Source organism: Antechinus flavipes, chromosome 4 (genome assembly GCF_016432865.1).
Source record: "Antechinus flavipes isolate AdamAnt ecotype Samford, QLD, Australia chromosome 4, AdamAnt_v2, whole genome shotgun sequence".
Classification (NCBI taxonomy): Eukaryota; Metazoa; Chordata; class Mammalia; order Dasyuromorphia; family Dasyuridae; genus Antechinus; species Antechinus flavipes.
This window is the reverse complement of record NC_067401.1, coordinates 414,538,184-414,556,303: the sequence shown is the minus strand read 5'-3', so window position 1 is coordinate 414,556,303 and position 18,120 is coordinate 414,538,184. Positions and strand designations below refer to the sequence as shown.

At 35.6% G+C, this 18,120-nt stretch overlaps 1 protein-coding gene across 2 annotated transcripts in view; it reads right to left on the bottom strand.

The window, feature by feature from the left end:
- The window catches only part of STX6 (syntaxin 6), a 55,627-nt gene that overhangs the window by 6,907 nt on the left and 30,600 nt on the right, over window positions 1-18,120 (bottom strand). The window contains exons 6-8 of one of the 2 annotated variants that reach the window (XM_051998835.1): window positions 16,892-16,998; window positions 3,765-3,859; window positions 719-1,592 (exon numbers count right to left, since the gene is read on the bottom strand). In XM_051998835.1, coding sequence (XP_051854795.1) covers window positions 1,540-1,592; window positions 3,765-3,859; window positions 16,892-16,998 — 255 coding nt within the window. In that variant the 3' untranslated portion in view covers window positions 719-1,539. Of the gene's footprint in view, window positions 1-718; window positions 1,593-3,764; window positions 3,860-16,891; window positions 16,999-18,120 lie in introns of those variants that run through there. The other variant, XM_051998834.1, reaches the window with a different exon arrangement.

The following is an 18,120-nucleotide window of genomic DNA, read 5'->3' as shown; positions in this document are numbered from 1 at the left end:
ATATTCCTGACTTTGTTGTCAAAGTGATGACTGTGGGCTGTCAAGCAGAGGCTGGATGTAGATGCTTGGGGCAGGGGGACTTGGGGACCAGAGGTCCCCCCAATCTGGAACTGCTACAAAATGTCTGAGATAAACCAAACACCAGCAAACTTGTACCTACAGTCAATGACCTTCAGACAGACATTGCTTCTGGTCTGAAGTGCAAGTTCTGCTGATCCCTAGAAAGGTCTTATCATGATTTAAGTATTTATTTGCTTTGTGTTTGAAGAATCTCATTAAAACCTGAACTCAGCTTCCTGCTGCTTAATTACTGTATTACTTTAAGAGGAGGGTTGGTTCTTTTTTTTGCTGATATTAATGTGACAAGAGGAAAGACCATGTGTTTTAATTATTCAACAAAAATCATATTAGTAAAACTATTAACTAATTCCTTTTTTAGGTGTTAATGGAAAGTAGAAGAAAAAGATGGTTTGAGATGGGAAGAGGGAATGCCTAGAGCACGAAGCTCCCTAAAAAGACACTATATGTCTTAATTCTACATAGCACCTTTTCAATTTTTTGATGACTATGAGTTTAATAGTAATGTTGCAATAAATTTATATATATACATATATGTACATATATATATATATATATATATCTCCAAGAATCTCCTTCTTCTTAAGTTCTCTGACTTAGCACTAAGAAGCAGTGAAGAAAAGTAAATTGGTTAAAGTGGATCAGTTTACCTATATTAACAACTGAGATATTTTTTTAAATGTAGCTAGTGCCTAGAACATTTTCATAAACTCAGAGTACTTTTTTGGGGAATGGAGGTAAATTTCAGGGTTGGTTATTCTTGACTTTCACAGAAAAGTTTTGAAGTATATAGGCTGTATTATGTGAATCTGGATTTGGAAAAATGTAGAAGAAAATTGGGAAATTTTTTTTGTCAGCTGAATATATGGGAGGTATTAAAAATCAAAAATGGGTCCTAAATGGCAAGGGGAGGGGGGGGGGGGGAGATGTGTGAGGGGGATGGACACAACATAAATCTTACTTATTTCCACAATCTTTCTAAAGTAAACCTGGGCTATGTAAGAGCTGGGCTAGATTCTAAGCACAAATTGATGCCCTTGAACTGAATATGCTGCTAAAAGTACAGATATTATTTTTCAAATTAAAACAATCGATCTTCAGAATACAGGAAGGGAAAAAGAAAGTTTAAATCCTTCTAAAAAGTTCTGCATTAATTAGAGTAAAAAAATTTAATTTTCATTATTATTTTATTTGATTAAAATGAAGTCTATAGAGATATTTAAAACAGGCCAGGAAAACAAATTATGCCCTCCACCCCAAGTATAGCACAGTTCTTATTAGACAGATGATTTAGATCAAATGTTCAAAATATATGCATCTCTATTATGAGAAAATTTTCAAAATAGTTAAAAGTGAACAGGACTGCTCTGAGGCAAGTGATAGCATTCTTAAAGTTTTGTTTATCCATAGAAACTTTCACAAGTATTTGAAAATGGATGTTGGCTATTTATTTTTAAAGTTTCACCTTAATGTAAAAACATAACCTTTCTCAAGACAAATAGTGGATATACTTCCTGCAAAAAACAGAGAAAGGAAGCCCATAAGCACACTTCCTGTTTTTTATTACCCCTGACATCCTGCTATTCTAAGGGCCCCATAGAATTCTAGTATTGTATATAGCTTTTCCATGAGTCTTTTCTTACTTATCAATCTCCTCTTCCCTCTCTTCTACAGTTGAATTTAGTTGGGATTTTTTAATCAAGGGAAAAATGTGTTATTTCCAAGCTAAAACAGGTAAAGAATGTTCTTTTTAAAAGTAATTTTCCTTTAAAATTGTAAATTGCTTCTGTGCATCATGGACTGGCAACTTTATGCATCTGCTACTTTTGTAGACTTCTCATAACCACTTCCTGTAAGTATGAATATTTGGAGCAATAACCACACTCCTTTTTGACCTCAGGTAATCAGTTTTAATTATCTAGAGATAGATGCCTAACTCAACCATTTAGAGAAGGAAGCAATACAGAGAGAGAGAGAGAGAGAGAGAGAGAGAGAGAGAGAGAGAGAGAGAGAGACAAACAGACACAGAGACTCCTCCAGGTATTTTTTTTTCAAAGGGAAAATTGAATAACTGCATTTTGAATTGATGGAAGAAGTCATTTACCAAGGCTTGGTTGGTAATAAGTTTAGATTAAGTGGAAAGATGGTTGATGCCCTTGAAAATTATAGGAAAATTTGAAGGGGAAAGTTTGAAAGAGGTGGGAGGAAATAAGTCCTGTTTCACAACATGTCCTGAGTTAGATGCCCATGGAACATTAAATGGCGATGCTCAATAGGTAGCTGGTAATGTGAGACTGTGGCTCAGGAGAGTCTAATACTGAATATAAACTGGCAATCTGGGATAAAACTGAATCCATGGGAACTGATATCACTTCAAATGATAAAACAAGGGGGTTAAAGAGAAGACAGCCCAAGTCAGGCATGGTCAGACAAGTAAAATAACAGTTACCACAAAAACACTGAAAAGAAAAATTATCCAGGAGATGAACAACAGAATGAAAGAGAAAAGGAGGATGATAACTGAGAAAAGTGATAAATTTGTAGAGGGCAGTTTCAATTGAATGATGAAAACAGAAAGTATGGAGGGTTAAAAGAAGCTAAATCTTATCTCTCTAAACTTCAATCTCCTTTTCTGTTCCCTACTTATATTTCCATGTATCGTCTATTCTCAAACCCCCCTTATTCATCTGATTATTTCCAGTCACTATAGTCTAATTTCTCCTCTTCTCTAACGCTAACGTCCCAGGAGTAACAAGAACAAACATTTATTAAGCATCCACTTTTGTGCCAAATATCATACTAAGCACTTTACAAGTATTTCCAAGAGTATCAATATCACTTTGAAATTACCCTTCTATAAAACCATATGTAAAATGTATTGATATTTGTTTCAAAAAACTAATTGAGCTTCTATTTGTCACAAATTTAGTCAAGAAGGAAAAAAACAACACAGGACTAAAAGGACAGGTTGAGGATGTCTCAACCTGTCTTGAGACAATTATCTCAAGGGCCAATGTTAAATAGAGGGCTCTCAAGACAAAATTTAAGTTTAAAACTCATATTAACCTGAAAAATACAGTCTCTAAAGCATCTCTGGGAGAAGCATATGTAAGCATAAAATAAGTGCTGTACTTTCAAAGAGGCTAGAAATCAAACAGGCTTTTTCCATCTATTTATTAACTTAAAAAAAAAAATCTGTCCTGCAAACCAACTGAACCAATTTGTTTAAATATTTAATGACATTTTAATTACAACTTTAAATGAAATTAATCTAGACTTTGGAAGATCAAAGAATAGGCATCTACTTTTAGGAAGATAAATGTTAAGAGACAAGTGTGAGAAGGGACAAGAAAATCTCTTCTTTATCACTTGTTTTAAATGTTATCTATTTTGGCAAAGGTAAATGGAAAGAGAGGGAAGATTTTTGTGGGTCATTGTGTAGAAATTGCCTCCAAATAAAAAATAGCCATAAAAAAGGAAAAGAGAACTCCTTTTTTTTTTTTTTTTTGCCAAGATTATATCACAAGACTTCCAGACTAAAATGAAAAGTTCTCCTTCCCTCAACATACATATAAAAACCTGAAAAGTATGAGACAGAAATATAAAAACCAAGATCCTATGGCAACCAGCATTTCAAGGATTGTAAGAACAATTTATCTCTGATTCTCATTAAGATTAATACCTACCGCTGGTCATATGGGAAACTTTTGCAAGTTTCTTCATCACGTTGTCTAGCCGAGACTGTGTGCTGTCCAACTCATGAGAGAAGTCATCTAACATTCTGGGTAGAGAAGTAGATGGAAAGCACATGGTAAAAAACACAAAGAAAACCATATTGGTATAACTCACCAATTAAAGGCAAATACCCAAATCATAAGAAATCTAAAAGTCTTTATGTACTTTAAAGGCATAAAATGATTTATGTTCATGCTACAAGAGACTAAATCCCTAAATGAGTCTCTTCCTTTCTCACCAGAAAAAGAAAAAAAAAGTTTTAACAAAATAAAATTGATTCACCAAAAGGTCAAGAATTTCAAGGGAATGAATAAAAAAAAATCAAATGAAGGTAGCCTAGCTGTACTAGGTCGAAAACTATATTATAAAGCAGCCAAACCATTTGGTTTTGGCTAAGAAATAGAGAAGTTGATCAGTAGAAAAGGTTAGGTTCACAGGACAAAATAGTCAATCTAGTGTTTGACAAACCCAAAGACCCTAGCTTTTGGGATAAGAATTCACTATTTGACAAAAACTGCTGGGAAAATTGGAAATTAGTATGGCAGAAACTAGGCATTGACCCACACTTAACACTGTATGCCAAGCTAAGATCAAAATAGATTCATGATCTAGGCATAAAGAATGTTATAAATAAATTAGAAGAACTTAGGATAGTTTACCTCTCAGATCTGAAGAAGAGGAAGGAATTTGTGACCAAAGAAGAACTAGAGATCGTTATTGATCACAAAATAGAAAATTTTGATTATATTGTTAAAAAGTTTATGTACAAATGAAATTAATGCAGACAAGATTAGAAGGGAAGCAACAAACTGGGAAAATATTTTTATATTCAATGGTTCTGATAAAGGCCTCATTTCCAAAATATATAGAGAAGTGACTCAAATTTATAAGAAATCAAGCCATTCTCTATATGATATGAATAGACAATTTTCAGACAAAGAAATTGAAACAATTTTTAGTCATATGAAAAGATGCTCCAAATCACTATTGATCAGAGAAATGCAAATTAAGATAACTCGAGATACCACTACTGGCCTCTCAGATTGGCTAAGATAACAGGAAAAGATAATGACAAGTGTTGGAGGGGATGTGGGAAAACTGGAACACTGATTCATTGTTGATGGAATTGTGAACTGATATAACCATTCTGGAGAACAATCTGGAACTATGCTCAAAAGGTTTTCAAACTCTGCATTACCCTTTGATCTAGCAGTTTACTACTGGGTGTATTTAGCAAAAAGATCTTAAAGGAGGGAAAGGGACCCACATGTGCAAGAATGTTTGTGGCAGCCCTCTTTGTAATGGATAGAAACTGGAAACTGAGTGGATGTCCATCATTTGGAGAATGACTGAATAAGATATGGTATATGAATGTTATAGAATATTATTGTTCTGTAAGAAATGACCAACAGGATGATTTCAGAGAGGCCTGGAGAAACTTACAAGAACTGATGCTGAGTGAAATGAGCAGAACCAGATCATTATACACGGCAACAAGAAGACTATACAATGACCAATTCTGATGGACGTGGCTCTCTTCAACACTGAATTGATTCAAGACCAGTTCCAATTGTTCAGTAATAAAGAGAGACATCTACACCAGGGAAAGGACTATGGGAACTGAGTGTGGACCACAACATAGTATTTTCATTTTTTCTGTTGTTTGCTTGCATTTTATTTTCCTTCTCAGATTTTTTTTTCTTTCTAGACCTGATTTTTCTTGTGCAGCAAGATAACTATATGGCTATATATACATATATTGGATTTAACATATATTTTAACATGGAATACCTGTCCATCTAGGGGAGGGGATGGGGGGGGAAAGGAGGGGAAAATAGGGAACAGAAGGTTTTACAAGAATCAGTGTTGAAAAATTACCCATGCATATATCTTGTAAATAAAAGGCTATAATTAAAAAGGAAAAGAAAATTGATTCACATAAAATTTGTCAGCATTCACTAGTTGTAGTACAGCTGAAGAATTAATACAGCCCAGTATATTTTTCTGTGTTTTATCAGTTTTCTTAAATTCTGCCATCCCTTCTGTCAGGCAAATAAACTATGAAGGGCTACAGTAAAAAGGCTTCTAATTATTATTAGTGGTATGTTTAAAAAGCAAAACAAAACAAAAACCACTGGACACAGAACTATAAGTGCTGGATTTGAGATTCAGTTAGGCCACTTATTGGCTGTGAGCTTGAACAAATCACTATTTTCTGAATCCATTTCCTCATCTGAAAAATGGGAATATTTGTACTTCCCCCCTCATTAGGCTATTAGGAGATGCTCATGAAAGCCCTTAAATAGCTGTAAAACATCATTATAAGAGTGAGCTCTTATTCCAAGATTTGGAAAAGGCTCGTAGCCAAACAGCTGGTGGTAGAATATAAGCTGGTGATAGAGAAGGGCTCCACAACTCATGAAAGAGCACATGTCAATGAAGCCCATGTGAGTCATCCACAGCCAAGTTGGCAGACTTCTGGCCTGCAGACTGCAAAGAACAAGCTAGAACAAGATTAAAAACCAACTTTGAAATGTTTGACAAAATAAATAAAAATACAGTAAGACAAATACTGTTAATCTATGGTTTTCCAAGTTAATATTTCTATTTGAATTTCACATTGATGATTTAAAGGAGCTAAAAGTTAACTATGTATCACACACAGTCCAACACAATGACAGGACTTATGTATTTACTATTATCAGAATCTCCTAGACAAGAGGCAGCATATTAGAGTGGAAAGAAATAGGTAGGAAACAGGATAGGTACCCATCAAGTGGCAAAAAGCTGAACAAACTGTAGCACATGGATGGAATGGAATATTAATGTACCCTTAGGAACGAAATGTAAGAATTCAGACACCCAGGAAGACTTGTGTGAACTGAAGAAGTATGAAACAAGTAGGACCAGAGCAATTTACATGATAATCATAATAAAGTAAAGGAAAACAATACTTAAAGACTTGGGAATCTTGATCAATGTAGATATATCTCATGGTTTCAGAGGCCTGAAAATGAAATTTGTTCTGGCCTCTAAGCAGAAAAAAAGAACTGATAAAGATTTTAGTGCAGAATGAGATGTACATTTTTTGACCAGGTCAATGAATGGGTAGATTTGTTTTGGCTGATTATGCTTATTTATTATAAGACTGGGGAGATGAGTTATTAAAAACTGTTTAAAAAAAAAAAAAAGAGAAAGATGTCAATTTGGCATGAAAACCACAGAACCAAAAACTTTATATGGGGACATAAGTTGGGCAGTTTCATTACAAACTTTTAAAATGTAATGTATAGTTGTTGTTATTGTTGTTTTGGGGGGAGGAGGAGGGAGCAAAATAAATTACATGCACCAGAAGTTTAGTTTCTGTTCTTTGTAATGTTTGATGAATGCAGTCACCTCTGGGCTGTGAGGGATGAGATAATACTTGGAAAAACACTTCAGAAACTTTAAAGCTTTAGATAAATGCTAGTTGCTATCATTATCATCATTTGTACAAAAGAAAATGTTTTTCTAAAAAGAAAGAAAAAAAGAAAGCACTGATCAGACTTTTATCATTGCAACTTAACACTGATGACCAGTGGGCTCAACTGCTTTGAACCTTTGTTTACTCATGAATAAAAAGCTATATCAACAATATATTTCCTTAAATGCAGCTGGTACCTAGAACCTTTTCATAAGCTCAGAGTACTTTTTGGGGAGGGGGGCATGGAGTGAAAAAGTTGGGGGTTGGGGGTTATTCTTGACTTTTACAGAAAAAAGTTTTGAGGTATATAAGCTGTAATAGATGAATCTGGGTTTGGGAAAATGTAGAGAAAAGCTGGGAAATAGTTTGTCTCCTGAACATATGGGAGGTACTAAAAAATCAAAAGCAGGTCCTAAATGGCGAAGGGGGGATGATGAACACAGATCTTACCAGTTTCTTCAATCTTTCTAAAGTAAACTTGGGCTATGTGTGCTTTTAGTTATAGAAAAGCTGGGCTAAATTGTGAGCACAAATCCATCCTTTTAACTGAATAGACTACTAAAAATGCAGACTATTATTTTCCAAATTAAAAAGATCTGGATCTTCAGAATACAGGAAGGGGAAAAAAAGGTTTAAATCCTTCTAGAAAGTTCTACATTAATTAAAGTAAAAAAATTTTTAATTTTCATTATTATTTTACATGATTAAAGTGAAGTGGGTAGATATGTTTAACACAGGCCAGGAAGACAAATTATGCCTTCTCAACTATTTTGAACCTTTGTTTATTCATGCATATAAGGAGGAGAAGGAAATCAATTCCTTACAAGATGAGGATTAATGAAGGTGCCCCTGAAGTACTCTGCAGACCTGGAAGGCCAAAACAAATGTTGTCCCTACAACTAGATCTGGATTAGTGCCAGGACACATCTCTGAGTTTGCCTGATCCAAAGTTACAGTCAAATAAAATATGCTCTCTGGCTACAGCCCAGTAAAAATAAGCAGCATTGAGTTTAAATAATGTGATCTCTTCAGGGGAATTCAGATACCATACTACAGCTAAGCCTTTATTGGAGATGTGTATGTGTGTTGTGTGAGTCTCCCCATACTCCCTCCTCAAACAAACTGCCCAGCACACAGCACAGTTTCTTCCACAATGAAGGAAAGGAATAAAAATGTTTGGCAGCTTTTAGACCTTAATCCCCTTACTAGTCCAGTCCTTTAAAGCTAAAACATAAGTGGAGGACTAATTTTAACACTGTGTCCAATATTACTTTAATTCACTGGGAGTGGTGAGAGAGGTAGTGTTGGAATCTTTACAAACTGTTAAGTCATTAGAGTTGATAGAGACAATAATTATCTAATTTAGCATGGTTCAGTATGATTGAGCTGATCCTACAAGGAGATGTTATGGGCCAGAAAAAACAAGGTACTAAGTGTAACTGATAGAAACAATGCTTCTGTTCACACCTTTAGAGAGCTCATATAAGCAAGAAGTATTTAAGTACTCATTGGAGTTCACAAGTATGGGAGATTCACAAAGTTAACTTTGTAACTTTGTGAATTCACACTTCCCTTGAAGCTCTTAGGGCCAGAGAGCACTATGGGAGAAAATCCATAATCCCACCCTTGTATCCCACAATCCCGCTCTCAGAGAAGGAGCATAAATAGAGCTTCAGGGAGCCAGTCAAGTTAGTTCACTTCAGAACATTGTCAGGGGTTGGAGAGGAGCACTCTGGGAGATTGAGAGCCAGAAGCTCTCTCTTGGAGGCAAGACAGATTCATTTCCAACTTTCACTTTGGGTGCTGGCTGGAGGCTGAAGAAAGCAGAGGCAGAAGCAAAGGATAAAACTGCAAGAACTCTTAGAACCAAGGAGAGAGAGAGAGGCCTCTAAGAAAACTAACCGGACTATATTGGAGACAATAAAAAATCTGAATTTTTAACACCTGGCTGCATTTGGGTGATTATTACTTTGAACTGAAACTAAGACTGCCTCCCGAAAACCTCCCTAAGAAACCTGATCCCAGAGAGAACCTTTATAGCATGAAAGGAGGGATGGGGAGCAGTGAAGAGAAAAAACAGTGAAAAGTGTCCTGAGAGATAGGCAAGCGCCATTCCGAAGGGACGGGCGATGGCCTCTGTTGCCCTCGGCCGATCGAAAGGGAGTCGGGTTCAGATCCCCGAATCCGGAGTGGCAGAGACGGGCGCCGCGAGGCGTCCAGTGTGGTAACGCGACTGATCCCGGAGAAGCCGGCGGGAGCCCCGGGGAGAGTTCTCTTTTCTTTGTGAAGGGCAAAAGAAAAACTTGGTATTTTCAGCTGCTTAGAACTTTTTGAAAAAACAATAAATTAGAAAATTTAAGGGGAAAACCACATTTCACAGAGCTCAAATGTGCATGACAGAAATGGAATCATCTTTTTAATTAACAATTGTTCAGCTTTTACTTTGATTAAAACTTTTAAGTAATTCTTCACTCGTGAAACCACTAGAGTAAGACAGGATATTCTCTCATATATTCTGGGACACCTTTAGCTCATAATTAATTTTAGAAAATGAGACAGTGAATAAGGATTCTATAAATAATTTGCAGAAAGTTAAAATGTACTTTCCAGGTCACAGGTTTGACATGTATGCAATGTCCAAGAACACGCTCAATATGTCACATCTCTATGTGTAAGGGACAGAAAATGGCCATTTAAAATTCAATTTAAGTATTTTTTGGGGTAGTTGATTTATTTAATATTTAATATTTTCCCCAGTTACATTTAAAACAGAATTTCTTTTTACATTTGTTTTTAAAATTTGAGTTTTAGGCTCTCTCTTATCCCCACCCACAATTAAGAAACCATACATGAAGTCATGAAAAACATTTCCATAAAATTCGTGTTGTGAAAGAAAATAGATCTCACATCCACAAATAAAAACCCTCAAGATAAGTTTTTTTTAAAAAAAGAGAGAGAATAGAAAATGCTTCAATTTGTATTCAAATAAAATCATTCCCTTCTCCAGATATGAATAAGATTTGTTCATCATAAAACTTTCACAATAATCGTGGATCATTACATTGCTGAGAACAGCAGTCATTTACAGTTGGTCATCCCAGAACACTGCTTTTAATTTGTATATAGTACATTTCACTTTGCTTGAATTTATGGAGGACTTTCCAGGACTGTATTTTTTTTCCCCCTGACAAAATCCTGTTCATCATTTCCCATAGAACAATAATGTTCTATTACAAACACATACCACACTTTATTGAGCCATTCCTCCATTGATGGACATTCTCTCAGTTTCTTTTTTTTTTTTTTTTTTTTTTTTTTGGCCCTAAGAAGGGAGCTGCTATGAATAGTTTTTTTTGTTTTTTTTTTTGTTTTGTTTTTTTTGGGGGGCACATATAGGTCATTTTCCTTTTTTTTTTTCCCTTCCTCTTAAATCTCTTTTGGTATTCATACCCTAGTAATGGTATTGCTAGGTCAAAGGATATTCGTGAATTTATCATCTTTTGGGCACAGATTATATCTTTTGATCATTTATCAATTGGGGCATGGCTCTGATCAAATAAATTTTTTAAAGTACCTTTTTGTGCAAGGGACAATACTAGGCAGTAGAACTAGAAAGACCAAACCTGAAAATTCTTTTCTCAAACCTTGTCATTCTTGAGCTCTCTGCATCCCTTAACATAATGATCACTCTCTCCTCTGTATACTTCTCTCTCTTCTGGTTCTCCTCTAACCTGTTTGACTATCCCTTCTAAGTCTCCTCTGGTAAATCTTTACTCAGATTAAGCTTCTTAGTGTCCAAGGACATGTTCTGGCCCTCTTTCCTTTTACCTGGTGAACTCAGCTCCCATGCATTCAATTACTGCTATGGAAATGATTTTCAGATCTATTTATCCTGCCCTTATCTCTCTCCAGTTAGTTAATAGGCAAGAAATATTAAGCATGTAGCATATGCTAGACACTGCATTAAGGGATGAGAACATAAGAAAGGCAAAAATAATCTCCACCCCTTCACATTCTAAGAAAGACAATATGTGAACAACTATGTACAAACAAATTATGTGGTAAATAAATTGGAGGTATACAAAGATTGAAGTCATTAGCACTAATGAAGACTGAAAGAAGCTGAGATTTTAGCTGAGACTTGAAGGAGCCAGAGACAAAGATTCCAGGCATGAAGGATAATCAGTGCAAATTCATAAAGTCCAAAAATGGAGTTTCCTTGGGTGGGCAAATGCAAGAAGGCCAGGGTTACTGCATCAAACAGTATATATGGAGAAGAGATGAGCAGGATGCTCTCAGAAAACCCTGAATAGACTTACATAAACTGATACCAAGTGAAATGAGTAGAGCCAAGAGAATATTGTACACAGTAATAGCAATACTGTATGATGATCAATTGGCAATGATTCAATTATTATTCCCAGTAACACAATGATCCAAGACAATTCTGAAGGATTTAAGATGGAAAATATTATTTATCTCTAGTGAAAAAAGCGATGAATCTGAATGCAAATCAAAGAATGCTTTTTAAACTATTGTTCTTGAAATTTTTTCTTTTAGTCTGTATTTTCTTCATAACAAGACTATGTATACTTGAAAATAGGTTTGCACATGTATAATCAGAAAGCTTGCTTTTTGAAGGAAAGGGGGGGGGGGAGAAGAAAGGGAGAGAGAGAATTTGGAACTAAAAATAGGAAAAAACAGCACAAAAAACGACTAAATATCAAAAATCGCTTAAACATGTAATTGATGAAATCATTAAATAAAAGCCTCTCAAAGAGAGGCTTAGGGAATTGGGGGGAGGGGGAGAAATTTAGTTCAATTTTGAACATGTTGAATTTGAGATGTCTGTGATAATCAAGCTGAAATGTCCAATACTGAGATTCAAGACTAAAGGTCAGATGAAAGGAAAGAAATGGATAAACAGATTTGAGAATCAATTCAATCCATAGAAGCTGATGAAATTACCAGGTGAAATAGTTGCGAGAGGTGGAGCTAACATGGCAGAGAAAAGGCAGCCACTTATCTGAGCCCCCTCTCCCCCCCCAAATCCTTCCAAACAATTCTTGGAGTGGTAGGACCCATAGGAGGACAGGGTGAAATAATTTTACAGCCAAAGAAACTGAGAAGGAAAGTTTTGTTACACTGGGCTGAGAGTGGAGCACAATCCAGGGCAGACCAGGCCCTAAAAGCCAGGAATAGGCCTTGGGAATGTCAGAATCAGCATCAGCAGCATCTGCTTCCACAATCTGATTTGAGTTGAACACTTGGAGGCAGGACACTGCTGCTTTGCCCATACTCAGATCTGGATTGCTCTCCTGGGTGGCAGTTCAGGCATTAGGACAGAGATTTTGAGGCCACAGTGGAGCAGGTACCTTCTTCCCAGTCCCAAAGCAGAACAGAGTGCTTGTAGTCACTCACAGACCAGGTGAATAATAAATGCACCGCTCTGTAGATCATATCACCTTGAAAGAACCAAAAACTTACAAATCCCTAGAAGTATCTCTGAAAACAGTAGCACAAAACCCCTAAATCTTGGGACAATGGCCCCACTTTAACCAAGCTTTTTTAAAAGTCAAGAAATAGAACGGAAAGATGAGCAAACAACAGAAAAAAATTCTGACCACAAAAAGTTACTATGGTGACAAGGAACATCAAAACATATGTTCAGAAGGTAATAAAGTCAAAACTTCAATATCCAAGCCTCCAAGAAAAATATGAATTGAAAGAAAAAAAATTGGGGAAGAGATCTGAGACTGATACAAGAAAATCATGAAAAAAGTCAACAGTTTGATAAAGGAGACACACATATGCACACACATAAACGCTGAAGAAAATAACACTTTTAAAAATAGGTCAAATGGTAAAAGAGATACAAAAAGTCAATGAGGAGAAGAATGTCTTGAAAAGCAGAAATGGTCAATTGGGAAAAACAAACAAACAAAAAGACATAAAAATTCACTAAAGAAAAAAACTCCTTAACAAAGTACAGTTGGCTAAATGCAAAAGGAGGTACAAAATCTCATAGAAGGAAAAAAGTCCTAAAAGTGGGCAAATAGAAGATAAGGATTTTATCAAGAAATCAAGTAATAATAAAACAAAACCAAAATAATGAAAAAATATATGAAATATATCATATTGATGATTGCTACGTACTGAATTCATTGAGAAAATAACTGACCTGGAAAATCATGGAAGATCAAAGAGAGATAATTTAATAATTATTGGACTGCCTGAAAAGCCATGATGAAAAAACGAGCCTAGACATCATCCTTCAAGAAACTGTCAAGGAAAACTGTCCTGATATTCTAGAACTAGATGGCAAAAATTGAAATCTAAAGAATCCACCAATCATATCCTGAAGGAGAACCCCAAATGAAAACTCTCAGGAATATTATAGTCAAATTACAGAGTCTATGAGAGAGTACTGCAAGCAACCAGAAAGAAACAATTCAAGTACTATGGAGCCATAGTCAGGATAACACAAAATTTAACAGTTTCTACATTAAAGGATCAAGAGGGCTTGGAATATGATATTCTGGAGGGCAAAGGTATTTGGATTACAATCAAGAATCAACTCAACAAAAGTGAGTATAATCCTTCAGGGGGAAAATGGACATTCAACAAAATAGATGCAATTGATGAAAAGACCAGAGCTGAATAGAAAATTTGATTCAAAAGAAGCATAAAAAGGTCAATAGAAAAGGGTACTTAATAAGGTTAAACTGTTTACATTCAATACTTTTAACTCATAAAGGCATTCTCATTATAGGGCAATTAGGAATATATGACAGAGAACATAGGCATGAATTGAATATAAAGGAATGATATGTAAAAAATAAAATTAAGGGATGAGAAAGAAGAATGCACTGAAAGAAAGGGAACAGGAGAAATAGAATGGGGTAAATTATTTTCTCTAAAAGACACAATAAAAAGCTTTTATAGTAAATGGAAAAATGGGAGGGGTGAACCTTACTCTCATCAGAATTGGCTCAAAAAGGGAAAAGAACACATTCAATTGTTCATAGAAATCTATCTTAACCTACAAAGCAAAGTAGGAAAGGAAGAGGATAAAGAAAAAAGGTAGCTGTGTGTAACAGAATGGAGGGCAGTCTGGAGGAGGCAGTGGTCAAAAGCAAAATGCTTTTGAGGAGAGATGGGGTGAAAGATAAGAGAGAACAGAATGGGTAGGAGATAAATAGGATGCAGGGATATGCATTAAGCAATCATAACTATGAAAATTTTTGAAGAAAATTTCTATGATAAAGGCCTCATTTCTCAAATATACAGAGGACTGAGCCAAATTTATAAAAATAGGATATATTCCCCAATTGATGATCAAGAGATTTCAAATAAAGTAATCAAAACTATCTATAATAATATGAAAAAGTGTTCTAAGAGGGCAACTAGGTGGTACAGTGTGGATAGAGCACCAGCCCTGAAGTCAGGAGGACTTGAGTTCAAATCTGGCCTCAGACACTTAACACACCCTGGGCAAGTCACTTAACCCCAACTGCTCAGAAAAAAAAAAAAAAAAAAAAAAAAAAAAGTGTTCTAAGTCACAATTGAGAGGAATGTAAATTTAAACAATTCTGGGAAACTGCCAAATACATATTAGGTCAGTTAATAAGACAGAAAAGAAGAATAACAGATGTTAGAGGGAATATGGGGAAAATGAAAAATTAATACATTGCTGGTGGAGTAGTGAGCTGATTCAACATTCTTTACAGAAATTTGGAGCTATACCCAAAGAGCTATAGAACCACATCCTTTGACCTAGCAGCACCACTACTAGGTCTATTATCAAAAAAAGAGATAAACACACACACACACACACACACACACACACACACACACACAGAAAAGGACCTATAGGTACAGAAATATTTATAGCAGCTCCTTTCTGACAGGAAGTTAGAAATTAGGAGATGGTCATCAATTGGAAAATGGCTGAACAAATTATGCCATGTAATTATGATGGAATACTATACTCTAAGGAAAAAGTAGGATGCTTTCAGAAAAATTTGGAAAGACTGGAAAACTGATACAAAATGAAATGTATTATATACAAAACAACAGAAATATTGTAATATCACTTGTGAATGACTTAGCTATTTTCAGCAATACAATGATCCAAGACAACTCTGAAGGTCTTGTGATGAAATAATATTATGAAGTACTGATGACGTCTGAATAGACTGAAACATACTTTTTACTTCCTTTATTTTTGAGGGTTTTTTTTGGGGGGAGGGGGGTATCTATGTTTTCTTTCACAATATGACCTATGTGGAAATTTTTTCATGACTACACAAGAATAATCTATATTGAATTGCTTGCTCTTTCAATGAAAGGGGTGGGGAGGAAAGAAAAGAATTTGGAACTCTTAATGTAATTGGGGGAAAATAAAATACTAAGAATCAAAAAAAAAAAAAAAAAGAAAAGAAAAAGAAAAAAAAAATGAAGGGACTAGATCAGAGCCACAACCAAAAATTGCATAATATAACCTAGGTGAAGATCTAGCAAAAGTGATTCAGAAGGAATGGAAGAAGGGAGGAAAAACGTAGGTGATGTACCAAAATAACATGTCAATAAAGATAAACTAGTACTTGGTGTCTGATTGAGAAAACAGATCATTACAAAGGTTTAAGTGAGAAGTGAGGAAGGTCTGAACGAGGATGGCAGCTGTGTGAGTGAAAGAAAGAGTTGGGTGCAAGAAATAAGGAAAGGGAGGAAGAAAAAAAGCTCATTTCTAAGACTCTCTCCCTCGTCAAGAAGCTTCCAGTTGTCTCTAGGATAAAATACAAATTCCTGTTTGACATTTAAAGCTATTGGCAATAGAGTTCCCTGAGCTCCCTCATCTTACACACTGTTCCTTTTTATTTACTCAGTGTTTCTCACATACAACATTCCATCCCCCATCACAGCACCTTTGCCATCAATGCCCCCATGACTGGAAGGCACTCTCTCCTCACCTTGAATATATATTCAAGACTTATTTCTGTGAAAGGTCAGCTCAAGTATCAATTCCTCAGAAATTATTACAGCTATATTCTGAATTTACTTTCCTGGTTCCCATTGTTTTCTCTCAATGGCATGCAGACTCTTTGAGGACAAGAACTGTTTCATTCTTACTTTCCTATCTCTGGCACCTCGCCTACTTTGCCCAGCACATTTAAATAGGAGCTTAATAGATGTTTGCTGAAGGAAGTGATCTCACTTAAGAGGTTTTTGGTTGTATGGGGGAGAAGGGTGGAGAAGAGGAATCAGTCTCATCATCTCTACAATGAAAAGGCTGATCCAGATCATTTGGGAGGTCCCTTCTGGCTATCTACGTATACACATATCATAAAGAAGCATCCATTTTTTTCTAATGGCATATTTTTTAAAATGCCAAAATCACATGGATGGTTTAAGTTGCTGAATGTTTTGAGTTTTCCATTAGTTCCAGTTTAGAAACAGTAGTTCCTAAGTAAAAGATTTAATGTAAACAAAGTATCTCTTAACATTATCTGCTATGAAACCACCAGTCACTGCTGACCCATTTCACTGGAGAATGGCTTCTCTCTTCAACCCACCTTTTTTTCCCTAGCAGTGGGATTATTTCTCAATACTTACACTGCCTGTTCCTCTAGCTCCCCACCAATGCGCTGTGACATATTCTTCAGCACCCCAATGCTGCCAGAGACCAGCTCTAACTGCTCATCCTGCTGTTCCACAATCAACTAGGGGCAAACAAATAGTTAAACCAATTAAAAACTATTTTACCTGATTCAAAGCTCAGGCCCTTAGTTGTTGCTCTGCCACCCTCAGTTGGATGAAGTTTAGAAACAAAGATTAGAGATCAGGGACCCAAATCTCTCCCCAAAGAATGCATGACTTGAAAGGTTCAATTGTCAAACAACAGGGATCATCTATAACAGGGAAACAAATTATGAGTCTAGCTGTAGAGTTTAAACATTATCCAGAAGGACACTCTTTTAGGTACTTTGGGGAAGAAATGGCCCCTTGATAGAATATTCTTAATGAACACTAGAAAGAAAGGATTATTACAGAGTAAATGCAAGACTCTAGCAACTATGTGTAGTTACCTCTGCAAACAAAGAATTTCCCCTTTTCTTCAGGGACAAACTATGGATGCCACTATGCCTACATGTTACAATGACACCCCCGGCTACTAGTCTATTTGTTTTTCCATTCTGTAATCACAATCTTTCCCATATTTGTCTTTTATCAATTTGATGACTATCAAAAGTAAATCAAAAGTAACTAAGCCAACTCATTAATGGCAACTAATAAATTTCTATAACTTTAATGTACATAAAATAGAAATTAAGAAATTATCTTTCAAATGTAATCTCATTTACTAGAGATCAAATTTTTTTAAGTATCAACTGCATTGTTAAAAACAAAAAAAATGATATGATCTCCTTTTCCTTGTTTCTTCTCTCCTCTCCCTGCCCTCTTAAAAGATCTACCATTTGAATATACAATGGTACCAATAGATGACTTTTCAATAAAGAAACAAGAACTCAATTTTTCTAAGAGTGTCTTTGTCTAAATGAACAAACAGCTAAGTGGCTGAGTGGGGGTTGTGAAGGACATTTTCTTTTTAAATGCACAGCCTTGTCTCTTATTTCTGGATATATGGCCTGCTTTTCAAGAGCTACACACAGTCGTAGTCCTCTTGAAACAAAATAGCATGCTAAAACAGGCTTATACCCCTTAACTACAACCCCAAACATCAAGAAAACAGCCCCATCAACCACAGGAAAAGACCTACTAAAGATCTATTCTGAGGTTTACTTTCACTAAGAAGGTGGCTCTTAATCAGAGAAAGCTAAGTA